Source organism: Bison bison, unplaced genomic scaffold, assembly GCF_000754665.1.
Source record: "Bison bison bison isolate TAMUID 2011002044 unplaced genomic scaffold, Bison_UMD1.0 scf7180017864155, whole genome shotgun sequence".
Classification (NCBI taxonomy): domain Eukaryota; kingdom Metazoa; phylum Chordata; class Mammalia; order Artiodactyla; family Bovidae; genus Bison; species Bison bison.
Window position 1 is genome coordinate 1,455,046 of NW_011494727.1, and position 16,886 is coordinate 1,471,931.

A 16,886-nucleotide genomic window follows, 5' to 3' on the forward strand; every position below is an offset into this window, starting at 1 on the left:
GGCATCCGGTCCCATCACTTCATGGGAATTAGATGGGGAAACAGTGGAAACAGTGTCAGACTTTATTTTGGGGGGTTCCAAAATCACTGCAGATGGTGACTGCAGCCATGAAATTAAAAGACGCTTACTCCTTGGAAGGAAAGTTATGACCAACCTAGATAGCATATTAAAAAGCAGAGACATTACTGTCAACAAAGGTCTGTCTAGTCAAGGCTATGGTTTTTCCAGTGGTCATGTATGGATGTGAGGGTTGGACTGTGAAGGAGGCTGAGCGCCGAAGAATTGATGCTTTTGAACTGTGGTGTTGGAGAAGACTCTTGAGAGTTCTTTGGACTGCAAGGAGATCCAACCAGTCCATTCTGAAGGAGATCAGCCCTGGGATTTCTTTGGAAGAAATGATGCTAAAGCTGAAACTCCAGTACTTTGGCCACCTCATGCGAAGAGTTGACTCATTGGAAAAGACTCTGATGCTGGGAGGGACTGAGGGCAGGAGGAGAAGGGGACGACAGAGGATGAGATGGCTGGATGGCATCACTGACTCGATGGACGTGAGTCTGAGTGAACTCCGGGAGTTGGTGATGGACAGGGAGGCCTGGTGTGCTGAAATTCATGGGTCGCAAAGAGTAGGACACGACTGAGAGACTGAACTGAACTGAACAGGGAACTAAGATCCCACATGCCACATGGCCCAGTCAATAATAATAATAACAGAAGTCCATAAGTTGCAACACATGTACTTTCATGTAACCATCTCCACAATTAATATAATAAACATATCTGTCACTTCAAGAGTTTTCTCATGCCCTTTCATAATCCCTCCCTCTTGCCCTCTGCTCTTTGTGATCAGGTCTCCTTTTTCATTTATTCATTCTCCTCACTGAAGCCAGAGCAAAACGGGACACATAAACCTCCCCCGTGCCCAACACACGCACACACACACATGCGCACACACGCACCCACTCCCTCCCAGGTTTCCTGCTGTCCTCAGGATGACCTCCAACCTATTCCCCGCCTCTGAGGCCCCAGCTCTCCATCACCACCCAGATCTCAGCTCCACTCCTGTCCTCAGCTACCTGCAGGCCCTTGGTGTGCCCAGTTCTCACTCTCTCTGGCCTCCCGGCCTCTGCACGAAGTGGCTGATTCCCCGATGAGTGACTGGGTGGCACTGATCCAGGAGGTCTTTACCCACCACCTACAAACGAGCTCAAAACCCCTAAACTTGTGGCACCAGCTCTGTCTACAGATGGATTTGAGAGTTGAAAACACAGGGGTCTCTTCTAGTCTAGAGGACGGTGTGGTAGGTGGGAGAAAGACCAACTGGTGACTAGGACGATGCTAACAACAATGACCTAACATTTATTCAGCTCATACCATGGGTACTATCCTCAGTGCTTCCTGGGGACAAATTCTTTTTTTTTTAAACCTGTATGTTACCATTTAAAAAATTTTATTTATTTTAATTGGAGGCTAATTACAATATTGTAGTGGGTTTTTCCAAACATTCACATGAATCAGCCATGGGTGTACATGTGTTCCCCATCCTGAACACCCCTCCCACCTCCTTCCCCATCCCATTCCTCAGGGTCATCCCAGCGCACCAGGCCTGAGCACCTTGTCTCATGCATCAAACCTGGACTGGTGATCTGTTTCACATATGATAATATACATGTTTCAATGCTATTCTCTCAAATCATCCCACCCTTGCCTTCTCCCACAGAGTCCAAAACACTGTTCTTTACATTTGTGTCTCTTTTGTTATCTCGCATATAGGGTCATCGTTACACCATCTTTCTAAATTCCATATATATGCATTAGTATACTGCATTGGTGTTTTTCTTTCTGGCTTACTTCACTCTGTATAATAGGCTCCAGTTTGATCCACCTCACTAGAACTAATTCAAATGCATTCTTTTTAATGGTTGAGTAATACTCCATTGTGTATATGTATCACAGCTTTCTTATCCATTCATCTGCTGATGGACATCTAGGTTGCTTCCATGTCCTGGCTATTATAAACAGTGCTGCGATGAACATTGGGGTACACGTGTCTCTTTCCCTTCTGGTTTCCTCAGTGTGTATGCCCAGCAGTGGGATTGCTGGGTCATATGGCAGTTCTATTTCCAGTTTTTTAAGGAATCTCCACACTGTTCTCCGTAGTGGCTGTACTAGTTTGCATTCCCACCAACAGTGTAAGAGGGTTCACTTTTCTCCACACCCTCTCCAGCATTTACTGTTTGTAGACTTTTGGATAGCAGCCATTCTGAGCTGAGTGGCGTGAAATGGTACCTCATGGTGGTTTTGATTTGCATTTCTCTGATAATGAGTGATGTTGAGCATCTTTTCATGTGTTTGTTAGCCATCTGTATGTCTTCTTTGGATAAATGTCTGTTTAGTTCTTTGGCCCATTTTATGATTGGGTCATTTATTTTTCTGGAATTGAGCTGCAGGAGTTGCTTGTATATTTTTGAAATTAATTCTTTGTCAGTTGCTTCATTTGCTATTATTTTCTCCCATTCTGAAGGCTGTCTTTTCACCTTGCTTATAGTTTCCTTCATTGTGCAAAAGCTTTTAAGTTTAATTAGGTCCCATTTGTTTATTTTTGCTTTTATTTCCATTACTGTGGGAGGTGGGTCATAGAGGATCCTGCTGTGATTTTGTCAGAGAGTGTTTTACCTATGTTTTCCTCTAGGAGTTTTATAGTTTCTGGTCTTACATTTAGATCTTTAATCCATTTTGAGTTTATTTTTGTGTATGGTGTTAGAGATTGGAAAAGAAGAAGTAAAACTCTCACTGTTTGCAGATGACATGATCCTCTACATAGAAAACCCTAAAGACTCCACCAGAAAATTACTAGAGCTAATCAATGAATATAGTAAAGTTGCAGGATACAAAATTAACACACAGAAATCCCTTGCATTCCTATACACTAACAATGAGAAAATAGAAAGAGAAATTAAGGTAACAATCCCATTCACCCTGCAACGAAAAGAATAAAATACTTAGGAATAAATCTGCCTAAAGAAACAAAAGACCTATATGTAGAAAACTATAAAACACTGATGAAAGAAATCAAAGAGGACACAAATAGATGGAGAAATATACCATGTTCATGGATTTGAAGAATCAATATAGTGAAAATGAGTATACTACTTAAAGCAATCTATAGATTTAATGCAATCCCTATCAAGCTACCAACAGTATTTTTCACAGAATTAGAACAAACAATTTCACAATTTGTATGAAAATACAAAAAACCTCGAATAGATAAGCAATCTTGAGAAAGAAGAATGGACCTGGAGGAATCAACCTGCCTGACTTCAGGCTATACTACAAAGCTGCAGTCATCAAGACAGTATGGTACTGGCACAAAGAAAGAAATATAGATCAATGGATAAATCCAGAGATAAATCCACAAATCCACACACCTATGGACACCTTATCTTTGACAAAGGAGGCAAGAATGTACAATGGAAAAAAGACAATCTCTTTAACAAGTGGTGCTGGGAAAACTGGTCAACCACTTGTAAAAGAATGAAACCAGAACACTTTCTAACACCATTTTTAATAATATTATTTTTTGGTTGTGTTGGGTCTTTGTTGCAGTGTGGACTTTTTCCCCCTCTCATTTCAGGGATCAGGGTCTACTCTAATTGCAGTGCACTGATTTCTCATTGCCATGGCTTCTCTTCATACCATGGGCTCTAGGGTGTGTGAGTTCAGTAGTTACAGATCCCAGGCTCTAGAGCACAGCCTCAGTAGTTGCACATGGGTTTAGTTGCTCTTCAGCATGTGGAATCCTCCTGCATTGGGGATCTAACCCATATCTCCTGCATTAGCATGTGGACTCTACCACTGAGCCACCAGGGAAGCCCTGTATGTTATTTTTTAAATAGAAGTATATCAAGCCTAGAGAAAAAAAAAAAAAAATCATAAATGAGGAACTTCAGTGAAGCTTCACAAAGAATACACTGTGAAACCAGCACCCAGTTGAAGAAAATGAGCATTCTCAGCATCAGGAACCCCACCCCAGCCCCTTCTTCTCTGTCTTTCTAGACCGACACCCACTGTCCTAGCTTCTAAAACCATTTTGCCTGTGTTTGAAGTGGCAATAAATGAACCCATACAACCTACATGGTTTTCGGCCTGGCTTTTTATGCCTGGCGTTGTGTTTCTTAGATATCTCCACATTGTTATACGTAGTTGTAGTTCTTTCTTGTGGTTTTGTAGTATTCCAGGCTACTTATTTATTCATGTATTCCCTTTTTTAATTTTTTTTTTTAATGTGGACCACTTTTTAAATCTCTATTGAATTTGTTGCAATACTGCTTCCGTTTTTTTATGTTTTGGTTTTTTGGCCATGATGCATGTGTGATCTTAATTCCTTGACAAGGGATGGAACTTGTGCTCCCTGTGTTGGAAGTGTGGAGTCTTAACCACTGGACTGCCAGGAAGGGCCCATGTATTCCCTTTTTGATGGGCATCTGGCTATACCCAGTTTTTGGTGATTATACATAGCACTGCTATTAATGTTTTTTGTCCCTGTCTTCCAGAGGACATGCACACTCACTTGGCATCAGTGAGTCATAGGATAAGCATGCACTAACTCCAGTGGACTCCACCAGTTTCCCACCAGCTGTGTACAGGGTTCTGGATTAACTGCTAATCCCTAGGACAACCCTCTGCATGTAATGTGGTGGGCAGTGGCGTCTCTTCCCCGATAGCTCAGCGAGCTCCCCACTGTGTGATGCTGGGCCAGCCCCTCTACTTGCTGACCAGGTGGAGCAGAGCGGTGGAGCAGAGCAGTGCCTCTGATCCACCAATCAAAGGTACTGCTAGGAGTCTGTCTCTTCAAGGAAGGCCAGCAGGGTCTGCAGCCCCAGGGCCAGTGCTGGCGATGCTGGTGGCATACTCCCGAGCATAGTCTTCCTTGTGACCTGGTCAGCTGTTTTAGGCTTTCCATCCTCCTGCTGAGCCTCCTCAATAACCCTTTAGTAAGCTTCTGGGTCAGTTCTATTGTTTGCAATCAAGAACTTTGACTGATTCAAGGAAACTGTTTTAATCCTGTTTCACAGATGAGGAAACTGAAGCAGAGAGAGGTTAGGTATGTTGCCCAAGGCCACAGCTGGCAAGTGGTGAATCCAGGATTCAAACCCAGTTTACCTTCCATTCGGGGCTTTCTTTACATCTCCATGATAAGGGTGTTCTCATACACTATTCTTACAACTAGGAAGAAAGTGAAAGTTGCTCAAGTTGTGTCCGACTCTTTGTGACCCTGAATTCTCCAGGCTAGAATACTGGAGTGGGTAGTCTTTCCCTTCTCCAGGGGGTCTTTCCAACCCAGGGACTGAACCCAGGTCTCCCGCATTGCAAGCGGATTCTTTACCAGTTGAGCCACAAGGGAAGTCCAAGAACACTGGAGTGGGTAGCCTATTCCTTCTCCAGTGGATCTTCCCGACCTAGGAATCGAACCGGGGTCTCCTGCATTGCAGGTAGATTCTTTACCAACTATCAGGGAAGAAGCAGGCACTAAATGACACATTCAGGCTCACATGGGGAATCAAGAAACCAGGCCCCAAGACTCCCTCCCACAGAGCCCCCAAGCCTGGAGTGAGTGTGGAGCTCTCTCTCTCCATGCACGTTGAGAGAGAAACAGAGGTGTTCATTCATTCACTCACGAACAATCATTTAACTGGCAGCAAAAGTGGGTCAGGTGCTGTGGTAGGCACAGCAAAAATAGCAGGAAAAAACAGTTCAAAAAAAAAGAGTTTGACGTTACAAACATGATGATGTCAGTTTGACAAGCGCCGTGAGAAACAGGGAAGGAGAGCAGGGAAGGTCTGAGAGCAACATTTGTGCAAAGACTCTCCTGAAGTGAGGGAGTGAGGAAGGCCTGAAGACAGGCAGAGGGGATGGCCAGGACCAAAGCCTGCCCTGGCCTGGACTCTGAGGCCTCTGGGACCACAGGAACCCAGAGCAGCTCAAAGGGGTGGGGCTGGGCTGGAATGGGTGACTTGAAAGGAAACGATTGTCACCCTGAGCACTGTGGCTCGGGGAGGGGCCTGACAGGGAGAGTCTGCTGCCATGGGCTGCCAACCTGTGCCAAGTAACTTGCAATGCCAGGTGGTATTACCGTATCACTTGCTAGTTTGGCACAGACCTTGGCCCCAGGGATTCCTTCTAATCTTGTAATGTCATCGTGTACTTTAAACAATGGATGGGTTGGTTGACACTTCCTAGAGTCCAGGCAGGGGGCCAGTTGGTGGAAAAGAGGCAGGTAGAGGCTGGGGGAACTCAGCAAAAAAAAAAAAAGAAAAAAAGAGGGAATTTCAACAGAAAACACCCAGAAGTGCCCAGGCCAGCATCTGAGTGGGAGCCACTTCCCGGTGGAGCAGCTGTACCTGCTGGACACACAAAAGAAGTTCCAGAAAAGCTGGCTCAGCGCTCAGCGGATCAAATCCTACCTTGCCTCAGTTTGAATAAGCTCTTTCCTAGCAAGAAAGGCTTACCTCCCAGGCCACGCATGTTGCCATCTATGGTGTGCAGCTACCCTCTGCCTGCCAGCCAGAGTGAGATTAGTGAGGTCTATGGCCAGCTGAGGAGCCACTCGGAGGCTTGGAAAGGGAGCCCAATGTCAAGTGCTCGGGTCTGGGTGGCTAGAGGAAAACTTCACTCCCAGGTTGCCCAGGGCCAAGGCAGTGACCTTCTGCAATGGGTGCTCTGGCTTGCAGCTATCTCCTGACCTCCAGTTTCACTGCCAGTTCATAAGGGTTGAGGGATGGGGTATGAGAAGGTTCTTTGTCCCTCCCACCTCAGGACCCAAGCAGGAAGAGGCACACTGAGTCACCAAGCCACAACTGCAACAACCAGGGCCCACGCAGGCCAGCAGAGGATGGAGCTGCTCCTCTCTGTTGCCACAGGAGAGGCAGAAGCATCATGGACCACCAGTAGCATCGCCAAGCCCTGGTCTGGTAGCCTGAGCCAGGCCTAGTTGGTAGATATTTTTTTTTTTTATGTTAGATGTTTTATTTATATACATGATATAATAACATACATGTCTCTTGCAATTTTCATTTCATTCAACACTCATATTATGTTTTGGAAATTTATCCATAATTACATATAATTATGAGTATATATGTGACTCATATTTATGAATTGTGTATAATTATATATATAATAATGGAATACATTCATTAAACTTTTCTGTAGTGTGCCATTAATATGAATATGTCATGAATTATTTCTTTTTTCCTCTAGTTTTAACTTTTTTTTTAAATTTTTATTTTATTTTTAAACTTTACATAATTGTATTAGTTTTGCCAAATATCAAAATGAATCCACCACAGGTATACATGTGTTCCCCATCCTGAACCCTCCTCCCTCCTCCCTCCCCATACCATCCCTCTGGGTCGTCCCAGTGCACCAGCCCCAAGCATCCAGTATTGTGCATCGAACCTGGACTGGCAACTCGTTTCATACATGATGTTTTACATGTTTCAATGCCATTCTCCCAAATCTTCCCACCCTCTCCCTCTCCCACAGAGTCCATAAGACTGTTCTATACATCAGTGTCTCTTTTGCTGTCTTGTACACAGGGTTATTGTTACCATATTTCTAAATAGTTGGTAGATATTTTGAATATCATCTGAGCCTGAAGAGTCCGTGGATCCCGTCCTTGAGAAACTTACCTGGCTCCCTTTCTCAGCTGCCACTAAGGTGCGGAGTCCCTCAGAGGAAGCTTGGGTCGTGCTGCAGTGAGGCCCTCACTTCACCCAGTACCCAGAACCTGCCCAGCAGTGCCTGCCTCACGTTTGCTTGTATCGTGGCCTCCATCTTGAAGCTCGCCTGCATCTAACTCGGCCCTCACCCTGCACAATGAGGTGACGGTCATGGAGGAGCAATGCCCTCATTAAGCGGCTGGTGTAAACATTGACCCTTTCTGGCCAGGATGGTTTGCCAAGGCTCTGGCCAGTGTCGACACTCTGAACCTCATGTGCAGGGCAGGGGTTGGTGAGCTTGCCCAGTGCCTGGGGCTGCAGCTGCAGGAGTTTCTGCCGCCCCCAACATCTGAGAAGACAGCTGAGAAAGAGGGGCCTGAGGAGTCTGATCATGACATGGGCTTTGGGCTTTTGACTAAACCTCTTTTGTAACATGTTTGATATAAAAAGCCGAACTCTTACCAAAAAAATGAATAAAGTACAAATTGACCAGTACCTCCTCTTCTTATGCCAGTGAAGTCACTCAGTCGTGTCCGACTGTTTGTGACCCCATGACTGTAGCCTACCAGGCTCCTCCATCCATGGATTTTCCAGGCAAGAATACTGGAGTGGGTTGCCATTTCCTTCTCCAGATTATGTCAGCTGTGCCTTTACTCCCTGGGTCTGTCAAAGGCATTTGTTATCACCAATACAGGAGATAACCTTCAATCTGCCCTCTTAGAGGTGTGGCCCCATCCTAGGTGCTCTCAGGAGGCCAGGCTGATATCAGTGTTGAAAAAAAAAGTCAGGTTGCTGCTGCTGCTAAGTGACTTCAGTAGTGTCCGACTCTGTGCAACCCCAGAGATGACAGCCCATCAGGCTCCCCCGTCCCTGGGATTCTCCAGGCAAGAACACTGGAGTGGGTTGCCATTGCCTTCTCCAATACGTGAAAGTGAAAAATGAAAGTAAAGACACTCAGTCGTGTCCGACTCTTAGCAACCCCATGGACTGCAGCCTACCAGGCTCCTCTGTCCATGGGATTTGCCAAGCAAGAATACTGGAGTGGGTTGCCATTGCCTTCTCAGGTTAGCTCCTGAGAAAGGCCAAAGCTCCCATGTCTCATGGGAAGCATGAAGTTCCTCTAAGACCCCAACTCTTGGCCAGGCCCGAACGGTCAGAGGGCCTCATCCCAGTCCTGGCCAAGTGCCAACTCCTGCCACTGTGCCTTCGGGGTCTCTCCATGGCCCTGACTCTGGGGGGGCGTGAGTTCCAGGCTGTGTCCCCCGCACTTCTGGTCCCACCAATCACACATTTGTTCTCTGGTGCCTTCAAACCCCTCATTGTAAGGGAAGCTTCACTTTCCAGATTCCACTGCTTCCCCTACCCCTACTTTATCCAGTGGTGGCCTCTAGATGTGGGTTTTCCCGGTGGCACAGACGGTAAAGAATTTGCCTGCAGTGCAGGAGACCTGGGTTCAATCCCTGGGTTGGGACAATCCCCTGATGAAGGGAAAGGCAACCTACACCTGTATTCCTGCCTGGAGAATCCCAAGGACAGAGGAGCCTGGCGTGCTACAGTCCATGGGGTGCACTGAGAGGGCGGGGGGGACAGGCCATCAGGTTCTGTCCCCAGCAGCCATCTGTGGCCCCACCTTTGAGAGCTTCTGCCAGGACTCGAGCACCATGGACTTTGGTCTCTGCATCCCAGCACCACCAAACCTCTCCTAGCTAACTGCATCTACTTCAGTTCCCATTCCCTCTGCAAAAGCCCCAGTGGTGACAGCAGCCTGTGTTTACCGACTCTTCCGTGGTCTTCATCAATCCTCAGTTAACCCTCAAACACCTCCGGAGGCAGGAGTTATCGGCATCCCTTTATGGATGCAGATGCTGACCTTCCAAAGAAGGCTCTGTACATCACAGAGATGGATTGTGACCCACGCTGTCAGGACCACCTTGTGGTCTAGACCCGCCCCACCAGGCTAACCACCCCTTCCCAGTTCCCTCATTCACTTCCCTGAGGGAACCTGGTGGGGGCAACGGCAGGACCAAGAGAGGCCATCTCTTAGTCTCCACTCCTTGGCGTCTCGCAAGGGTCCTTCCCACCGAGAGTCCTCCCTTGACTTGAAGCAGCTCCTATCTCAACTCTCCTCTCCATTACCTGGTCCCTCTCTACCGGCGGTTCCCAATGCCATTACCCAAAATGCTGACTGAGCATGGGGCCCTCGGGAGCAGAAGCTATGAACGACTGGTAGAATGATGACCATTGGTCTCAACCGCTCACTCATTCCATAGTTATTTACTGATACATACCATGCACACTGTTCATAGCAGCTGGGACACAGAACTCAGCAGGAGAGACAAGAGCCCACCTTTGAGGGGTGTACATTCTAGTAGGGGAGGTGAAAACGAACAGCTCTAACACACAGGACATCAGAGTCCCGTGGAAAACGGGGTGGGCTGGGAGGCCCTGCCTCACTACAGAGGACGGCTGGGGATAGAGGGCTGGGGTCAACCACCAAGGTCAAAGGGAACAGAACTCAGGAAAGTACACTCTGTTTTGGTAATAAAACTGCAGGGGCTTTTGTTTCCTCATCTTTTAAATTGGAAACACTTGTCGCTACCAGGGATTGGGGTGGGAGGTGCTCAGTGGTTTGGGGGAACTGAGTGGGAGCTTGGCTCAAAGCCTTTCCTTATTTTTTGGACCACATGAATGTACTGAAATAGGAAAGAATCTTTTCGGAAACAGTAATCACTTCCATGAACTGTTTCTTAAAGGAGGCCTGTCCATCTGCTAACTGCTGCCAGCACCGCAGATGTAGGATCCCCAGTGCTCCCCGGCCGGCATCAACTTAATCTCGAGGTCAGCTGTTTGTTAGCCTGTGGCACCAGGCTCACAATGACCACAGTGAGATGGACACCCTTCTGGTGGCAGGGAGGAGACTTGGGAAGCTGACGGCCAGGATGTTTGCTAGCAGCCAACATCCTCCTCCCAGGGTCTTGCCCATCCCTAAGAGGCTGTCTCCTGGCTATCAATCTCTCCTGATTTTTATCTTAGGTCACCAATCACTGCTGCATCCTATCTGGAAACCCACAGACCACACTGACATCCCCTACAAAATACTGGTCCACAAGACAGGATTTAGCCAGCACCCTGGTTTCAGCCTAACTCTCTTGCTTTCTTCTCTGGTGAAGCTGGGGCCCTAGAGGGCTTCCCTGGACTGGCTCCATGGAGCTGGAGGTGGTGGGGACAAAAGGCTGGCTCTGTAAGTGGCAGAGGCCTGAGTAACAAGGACTTGAGAAGATTCAAGATATCCTAACAGTCCTCAATGTGACAAGCACAGGGCCATGACCAGGCGTAGCAGAACAGGGGGTCATTAGGTACGCTGCGTGGACTGAATGCTTGGTGGTGGTGTTCGGCCGCTGAGTCATGTCTGACTCTTTGTGACCCCATGGACTGCAGCACGCCAGGCTTCCCTGTCCTTCGTCTCCTGGAGTTTGCTCAAACTCATGTCCATCGAGTTGGTGATGCTATCCATCTCACTGTCCTCCCCCAGATTCATATGCTGACATTCAGTTCTCTATGTGCAAGTATCTGGAGACAGAGCCTTTGAGAGGTAATTAGGTTTGGGTGACATCATGAGGGGGCACCCCGACGGTCAGTATGGTGCCTTTATACGGGGATGGAGCCCAGGGCTTTCTCTTCAACATGTGAGGACAGAGCAAGGATATGGCCTTCTGGGAAACAAGAAGTTGGTCCACACTAGGCACCAAATCTGCCAGCACCTTGACCGTGACTAGCCTCTGGAACTGTGAGACATCGTTCTTTAAGCTACCCGGCCTATGGTATTTCTGAGATAGAAGCTTGAAGACAGGCTGTTTGGAGCAGGGACAGCAGGGCACAGTAGGGTCAGCTGGGCCTGGGAGACGAGTTACTGTCTGCTAAATACTCCATGCAACACAAAGTCACTGACTCCAGTCTCCACATTCAGGCTGCCAGATGCAACCTGAGCATTAGACACAGCAGAGACAGCTGCAGGGGCCAGAGCCTCTTTTCTCTCTATCTTTGGGGGCCTAGAACTGGCCTGGCACTTAGAAATTGAATGATGGAAGAATATGAGTTTTATTAGTGGCAGTGAGCACTGAAAACCCAGTGTTCTATACCACTTTAGGAAATCCTCAGTGTGAGACACGCAGGGCCAAGGACCCCCAAATTCAAACCTAGCCCCTTTACACAACTGACGTCTCTCAGCAGCAATATCTGTGTCCCTCTCCGAAAAAAGGCCAATAAGGATTTCCTTATTATTAAAGTTTATGGCTTTGCTGATACCAGGCCAGAAAGGTTGATTTACAGGCAACCTCAAGTAGCTAATGAACAATTACTGTGGCTCATCCAAAGGGATCAAGTGTTCCACACCACAGACCAGGCTCAAGTTCTATGTCATTTTTTAGAGGCAGTGCAAGGGATGAGGCTGGAATTTCCACTGCTGGAGTCTCCAGACCAGTCAATGGTTTGGGGGAAATCACTGGTTTCTGGCAGGCAAGACATTCAGAGTATCCCAGGAAATCCAGGACATGTGGCTGTGCCGTAGCAATGCAATGGGCCATAAAGCAAACAAGAAAAACAACTTGGTGAGTGTACACACGGCTGATTCACACCTGAAGCTAACACAACACTGTAAATCACCTATACTCCAGTAAAAATTCTAAAAAGGAGAAGAGACTTGGTTCTAGCTTTGTGACCCTCAACATGACACCCTGGGCTTCGGTTTCCTCATCAGGTCACTGCAGGCATGTGGAGGACCTTCCAGTTCTTATACTCTTTCATGCTTTCACTGGCTACTTTAGAAAACCAAACCTGTTTTAATCACAGCTTCTGAGAAGCTATCTACAAATTCTGAGGTTTCCTTATCCATAACAAAGAAAATAAAATTGGGAGAAGCCATTTTGAGCAGCGGGAAAAAAAAATGAACCATGGACTTGGGCAGTCAGTCTCAACTCTTAGCTCTGTGTGACCTAAAGCAAGTTACTTGACCCCTCTGAGTCTTACTTTCTTGACCTGCAGAATGAGAGATATTAATGTCTGTTGTAAGGACTGCGGAAGGATCTTGCTCATGCTATCTTACAGAAAGTATCAAATAAATAACATTTTCCTTCTTTGTTCCTACTTCACTTTAAGCAAATTATGAAAGAGGAATGTGAACAGGCTGAAATGTCTGTTAAAAAAAAAATGAAAACTTTTTAAAAGAACATCAGAGGCTTTGACATTGGATAGATATATTTACTTACATTTCCCTCTTCCCACATAAGAGCGTCTATCTTCTGAGCAACACTGCCCATCTCTGAGGTTATTGGGAGAGGTTCCAAAAGACTGAAGTTAAGAGGCTACAGGGAATAAAGGACACCCACCACAGGAAGCACTGTTCAAAGCGGGAGAAGACGTGACCTGACACATGGTCTCGGTGGGCACACCTCAGACAGGCTCTGTGACATCAGGAGGCCTGAGGAAACAGTCTGGGCCACAGCCAGCAGGCACGAGAAGTCCCCAGGCTGGGAGACTTAACAGCATGGTACAGCGAGCTCCCTAACCTCAAGGCAGCTCAACAAGGCACCTGAGCCTGGCCCCAAGGCAGTGCAGGGGTAAGAGGCGCTGCTCCGAGGAGCAGCTCCAGCTCTAAGATAACCAACCACAGGCACAAAGACCCTCACCACATGGAAAATATTTACAGGTTTCCACAGTGAGCTCTAGTGAACTGTCACCTTAGGGCACAGGGCGAGCCCAGAGCGAGCTCAGGGAGGGACCCTCTGAACGTGGGGAAAAGATGCTGTGCTGCCACAGGTCTCAGCCAGCACGCTCCCTGTGTCCCCAGGTCCAGAACAGGGGGCCCCGGCACAGGCTCTCATGCTCCACAAGCTGGTGCAGACTGCAGTGGCTTTCCACCCAGAGAGCACCCATCATTCAGAACACAGCAATGGACCCATCTGCTCCTCGGGAGGAGAATGTATTTTAAACCTGGAACAGTCACAATTCTGAGATGTTCCACATGTTGTCAACTTTGCCTTCTACAGACGTGGGGCCCCGCCCCTTTGACGGGACCCGCTCTGGCTGTGGGAGGTACCCTCCCTATGGGCAGAAGTGTGCAGGCAGGCAAGCAACAGGCTTACAATTTGGACTGTGTCCTGTAAACACACAGCTAGGCTAGCAGAGCTGGAACTGTGGCTGTGGGGAACGTAGGTGGGGTGAGAAGACTGGGCTGTGCCCAAGGATTCTGGGTGTGCCAACCCTAGGAGAGCCAGCAGGCTACTCTGGATCACCTTCAATTCCTGTCCTTGTTTGCCATGCACCATGTTTCCAGATCTAGAGGGTCAATCCGTTCCCAGCTACGGCACCTCGCCATCACAGTCAATGCTGCAGGATTTCAGGGAGCCTTCAACTCAAGGTTGAAGCCTCGAGTCAGCACACATCCTCGTGGGGGGTTCTGGGATCGGGGTGGGGAGAGGGCTCTCCCTACAGTCCCCAATCCCTGGGAGTGGCTGCACACAGGAGGGAAAGGGGGCGTGTGACTTGGGCACCTGACCCCCACTGAGGTAGCCAGGGCCCCTCACATCCACAGTCGCCGTGTCCGAGAGATGGGCAAGGCCGCACACGTGAGAAGGCTGGCAGTGGACACAGGGCTCTTTCCTGCTCCAGGACAGTGGGGGCCAGGGCCCGAGGCTGGACTCCTTGAGGGCGCAGAGCGGACTGTGCTGCAGGGCTGGCTAGGCTCTGCTGGCTCCAAGGACTCAGTTCGGCTGTCTTCCACTCTCAGACAAACTGGGACAGGTTGGGGACCTTGATGTTGAGATCGCCAATGTTGATGTTCCGGGGCATCTCTGGCAGGTTGATGTTCTTCACAGCGGACACCGCCCGGGCAGGTGCGGCTGAAAGGCCACCCTGCAGAGGTATAAAGGCGGCTGTGTGACAAACTCACTGTAATCTGCTTAATGTTTTCACAACAAAAAAACAAGTGAAAGAGGGAGAGAAAATGTCCAAACTGAGTACATGTAACTCAAGCTTTGATTTTTCCATCCTATACCTCAAAGGTGGCCAACACAACTCTTTAGGTCAGTGGGTCCCGCAGTAAAGGGGCCCACACTCTGCACCCCAGAACACGTGCTGTGTCTCGTGCAGTTTCCTGGCCCCAGCGCCCACAGTGCCTGGCACACAGGGGCTGCCCAACAGATGCCCGCTGAAATAACCAGCTCGGTTTAACCAAGTTGTCTTCAGTATCAGGGTCACTTTTCAGGTTACAAAACAAAAATACAACACTTTCCTCAAGAAACTGAAGACTCTTAACAGACGAGTGCAGTCACAGGGACATTCTTGATGGAAAAAGGAATGTCCCAGCTTAGGACAACTGCTTGCCAACTAATAACATGAGATGGAGAAGAGCTGGCTTTGGACATGACGTGTGGCCACAGACGGGGGAGGCCACAGAAGAGGTGGAGCACACAGACACGGAAGGGCTGGGGACAGAGCGGGGTACCCGCGGTGAGCCCCAGCCCTCCAGCGGCCCAGGCGTGCGGAGAAGGGCAGAGCTGATGAGGACATTCTCAAAACCATTTCCTCCACTTTCAGGATCCTGACTCCAATCCCACCCTTGCCCAGCAAGTCTCTGTTTCTTCCAGTTTCCAAACCTCTGGCCTCTGACTCACTCACTATTCCTGGAAGCTTCCCAGCCTGCATTTCTAAGAGAACTCTAGTTGTCACAATAGCTGCGGTTTGGAAAAGCTTCTTCAGCAGGACTGCCAGTCCTCACAGAAAGAATCCCTGGTTTCGCAAGATCAAGCTCTGATACACAAAGTGGTGAAGTTCTTTAAGACCCTCAGATAACTACAGAGGTAATTTGTCGTGCTTGCTGTCCCATTTGTGAAGGTGTGTGCCGGTAACCTCTGCTCCCTGGTACTGCTGACGAAGGTGATGGAGAGACCTCAGGGGAACAGGGTAGAACGTACTGGGAGCATCTGTATCAGACTCAGCACTATCAGGGGGTGACCTGGGAGTAAGCTATTTTCAAACTCAGCCCAAACTCTACTGTAGCTTTTTATCAGGCTAACTGGAAACTGGCCACTCAGGTTTGACAGACACCACAAGAAGTGGCTGCTTGGAACCAGACTCTCAGGCACAAAAGCTAGGAAACCACACTGGAATCTGAGGTGATTCTGGGTCCCCCAGGGAACATGTGGTCATGAAAGGAGGAATTACAACCCACATAATCCCCCAAGCCAGAAGCGGTCTGCCTTCCTGTGCCACCTGGCTTTCCATTCACACTTTTAGCCTCATTCTCACCTGTTTAATCTTCGAACAACCAATGAGTGTCAATTGAGTCAGGGAAAAAAAGAAGATGGAGCAGAAAATACTCCTAAGGTTCCACAATAATCCAACTCCACACAGCAGCCATTCCTCCCTCTGCCCAGGTCTTCTCTAACCAGCCACGGCAAAATTCCAGCAGTGTCTCACCTCGGACTTCTCCAGCCTGTTCTGGGCTTCAATCTGAGCCACGATCTCATTCATGTTTGTTTCCAGGACCATCCCACCCATCACCACCTCCTGAAGGATGTAGTGTACCTGCAGGGGAAGCAGAAGTGAGAAGGGTCAGAGCCCCTTGTGGTTGTGAGGCTGTAGCCCCAGAGCAAACCCTGTGGGCTCTCCTGCAGCAGCAGAGAGGCCAGACACGACACTGGCACCTGATGCGCAATGAACGCCTCTGCCCCGTGGATCACCCACCTCCCTGGTGAGGCCACATTTCAGTGTGTCAAGACACAGATGTCCCCCAGGACCAGTGGCAGGAGGGCCTGGCTACACTCAAGGCAAGGTGATGCTGCATGAAGTCAGACTGTGTGTAAATTTCAGCTCCACTATTTGTGAGCTGAGTGACCTTGGGCAAATGATCCTTTTAGTGCTTCAGGTTCCTTCCAGGACTGCGGTAAGGGCTGAATGTGATAAGCTGTATAAAGCACCTACGTGGTGCCTGGCACACACTGGGCTCTAAATAAATAATGATGGTTTTCATTATAAGTGTGATCATCATAAATACCAACTGGTATTCAACTAGCCCAGCTATGACAGAACAGTTCCTGTCTGCATACATTTCCATGTGAAATACGTTATCCTCCAGGCTTCATAAGCTAGGTCATAACAGGCCCATCCTCT

General features: G+C 48.3%; 1 protein-coding gene across 1 annotated transcript in view; it reads right to left on the minus strand.

Annotated features, from left to right (window-relative positions):
• Positions 1 to 12,908: 12,908 nt before the first annotated feature.
• Positions 12,909 to 16,886, minus strand: part of AP3S2 (adaptor-related protein complex 3, sigma 2 subunit) — a 41,136-nt gene continuing 37,158 nt past the window's right edge. Inside the window, exons 5-6 of the mRNA XM_010841038.1 lie at positions 16,194 to 16,301; positions 12,909 to 14,627 (exon numbers count right to left, since the gene is read on the minus strand). Coding sequence (XP_010839340.1) covers positions 14,499 to 14,627; positions 16,194 to 16,301 — 237 coding nt within the window. The 3' untranslated portion in view covers positions 12,909 to 14,498. The remainder of the gene's footprint in view (positions 14,628 to 16,193; positions 16,302 to 16,886) is intronic.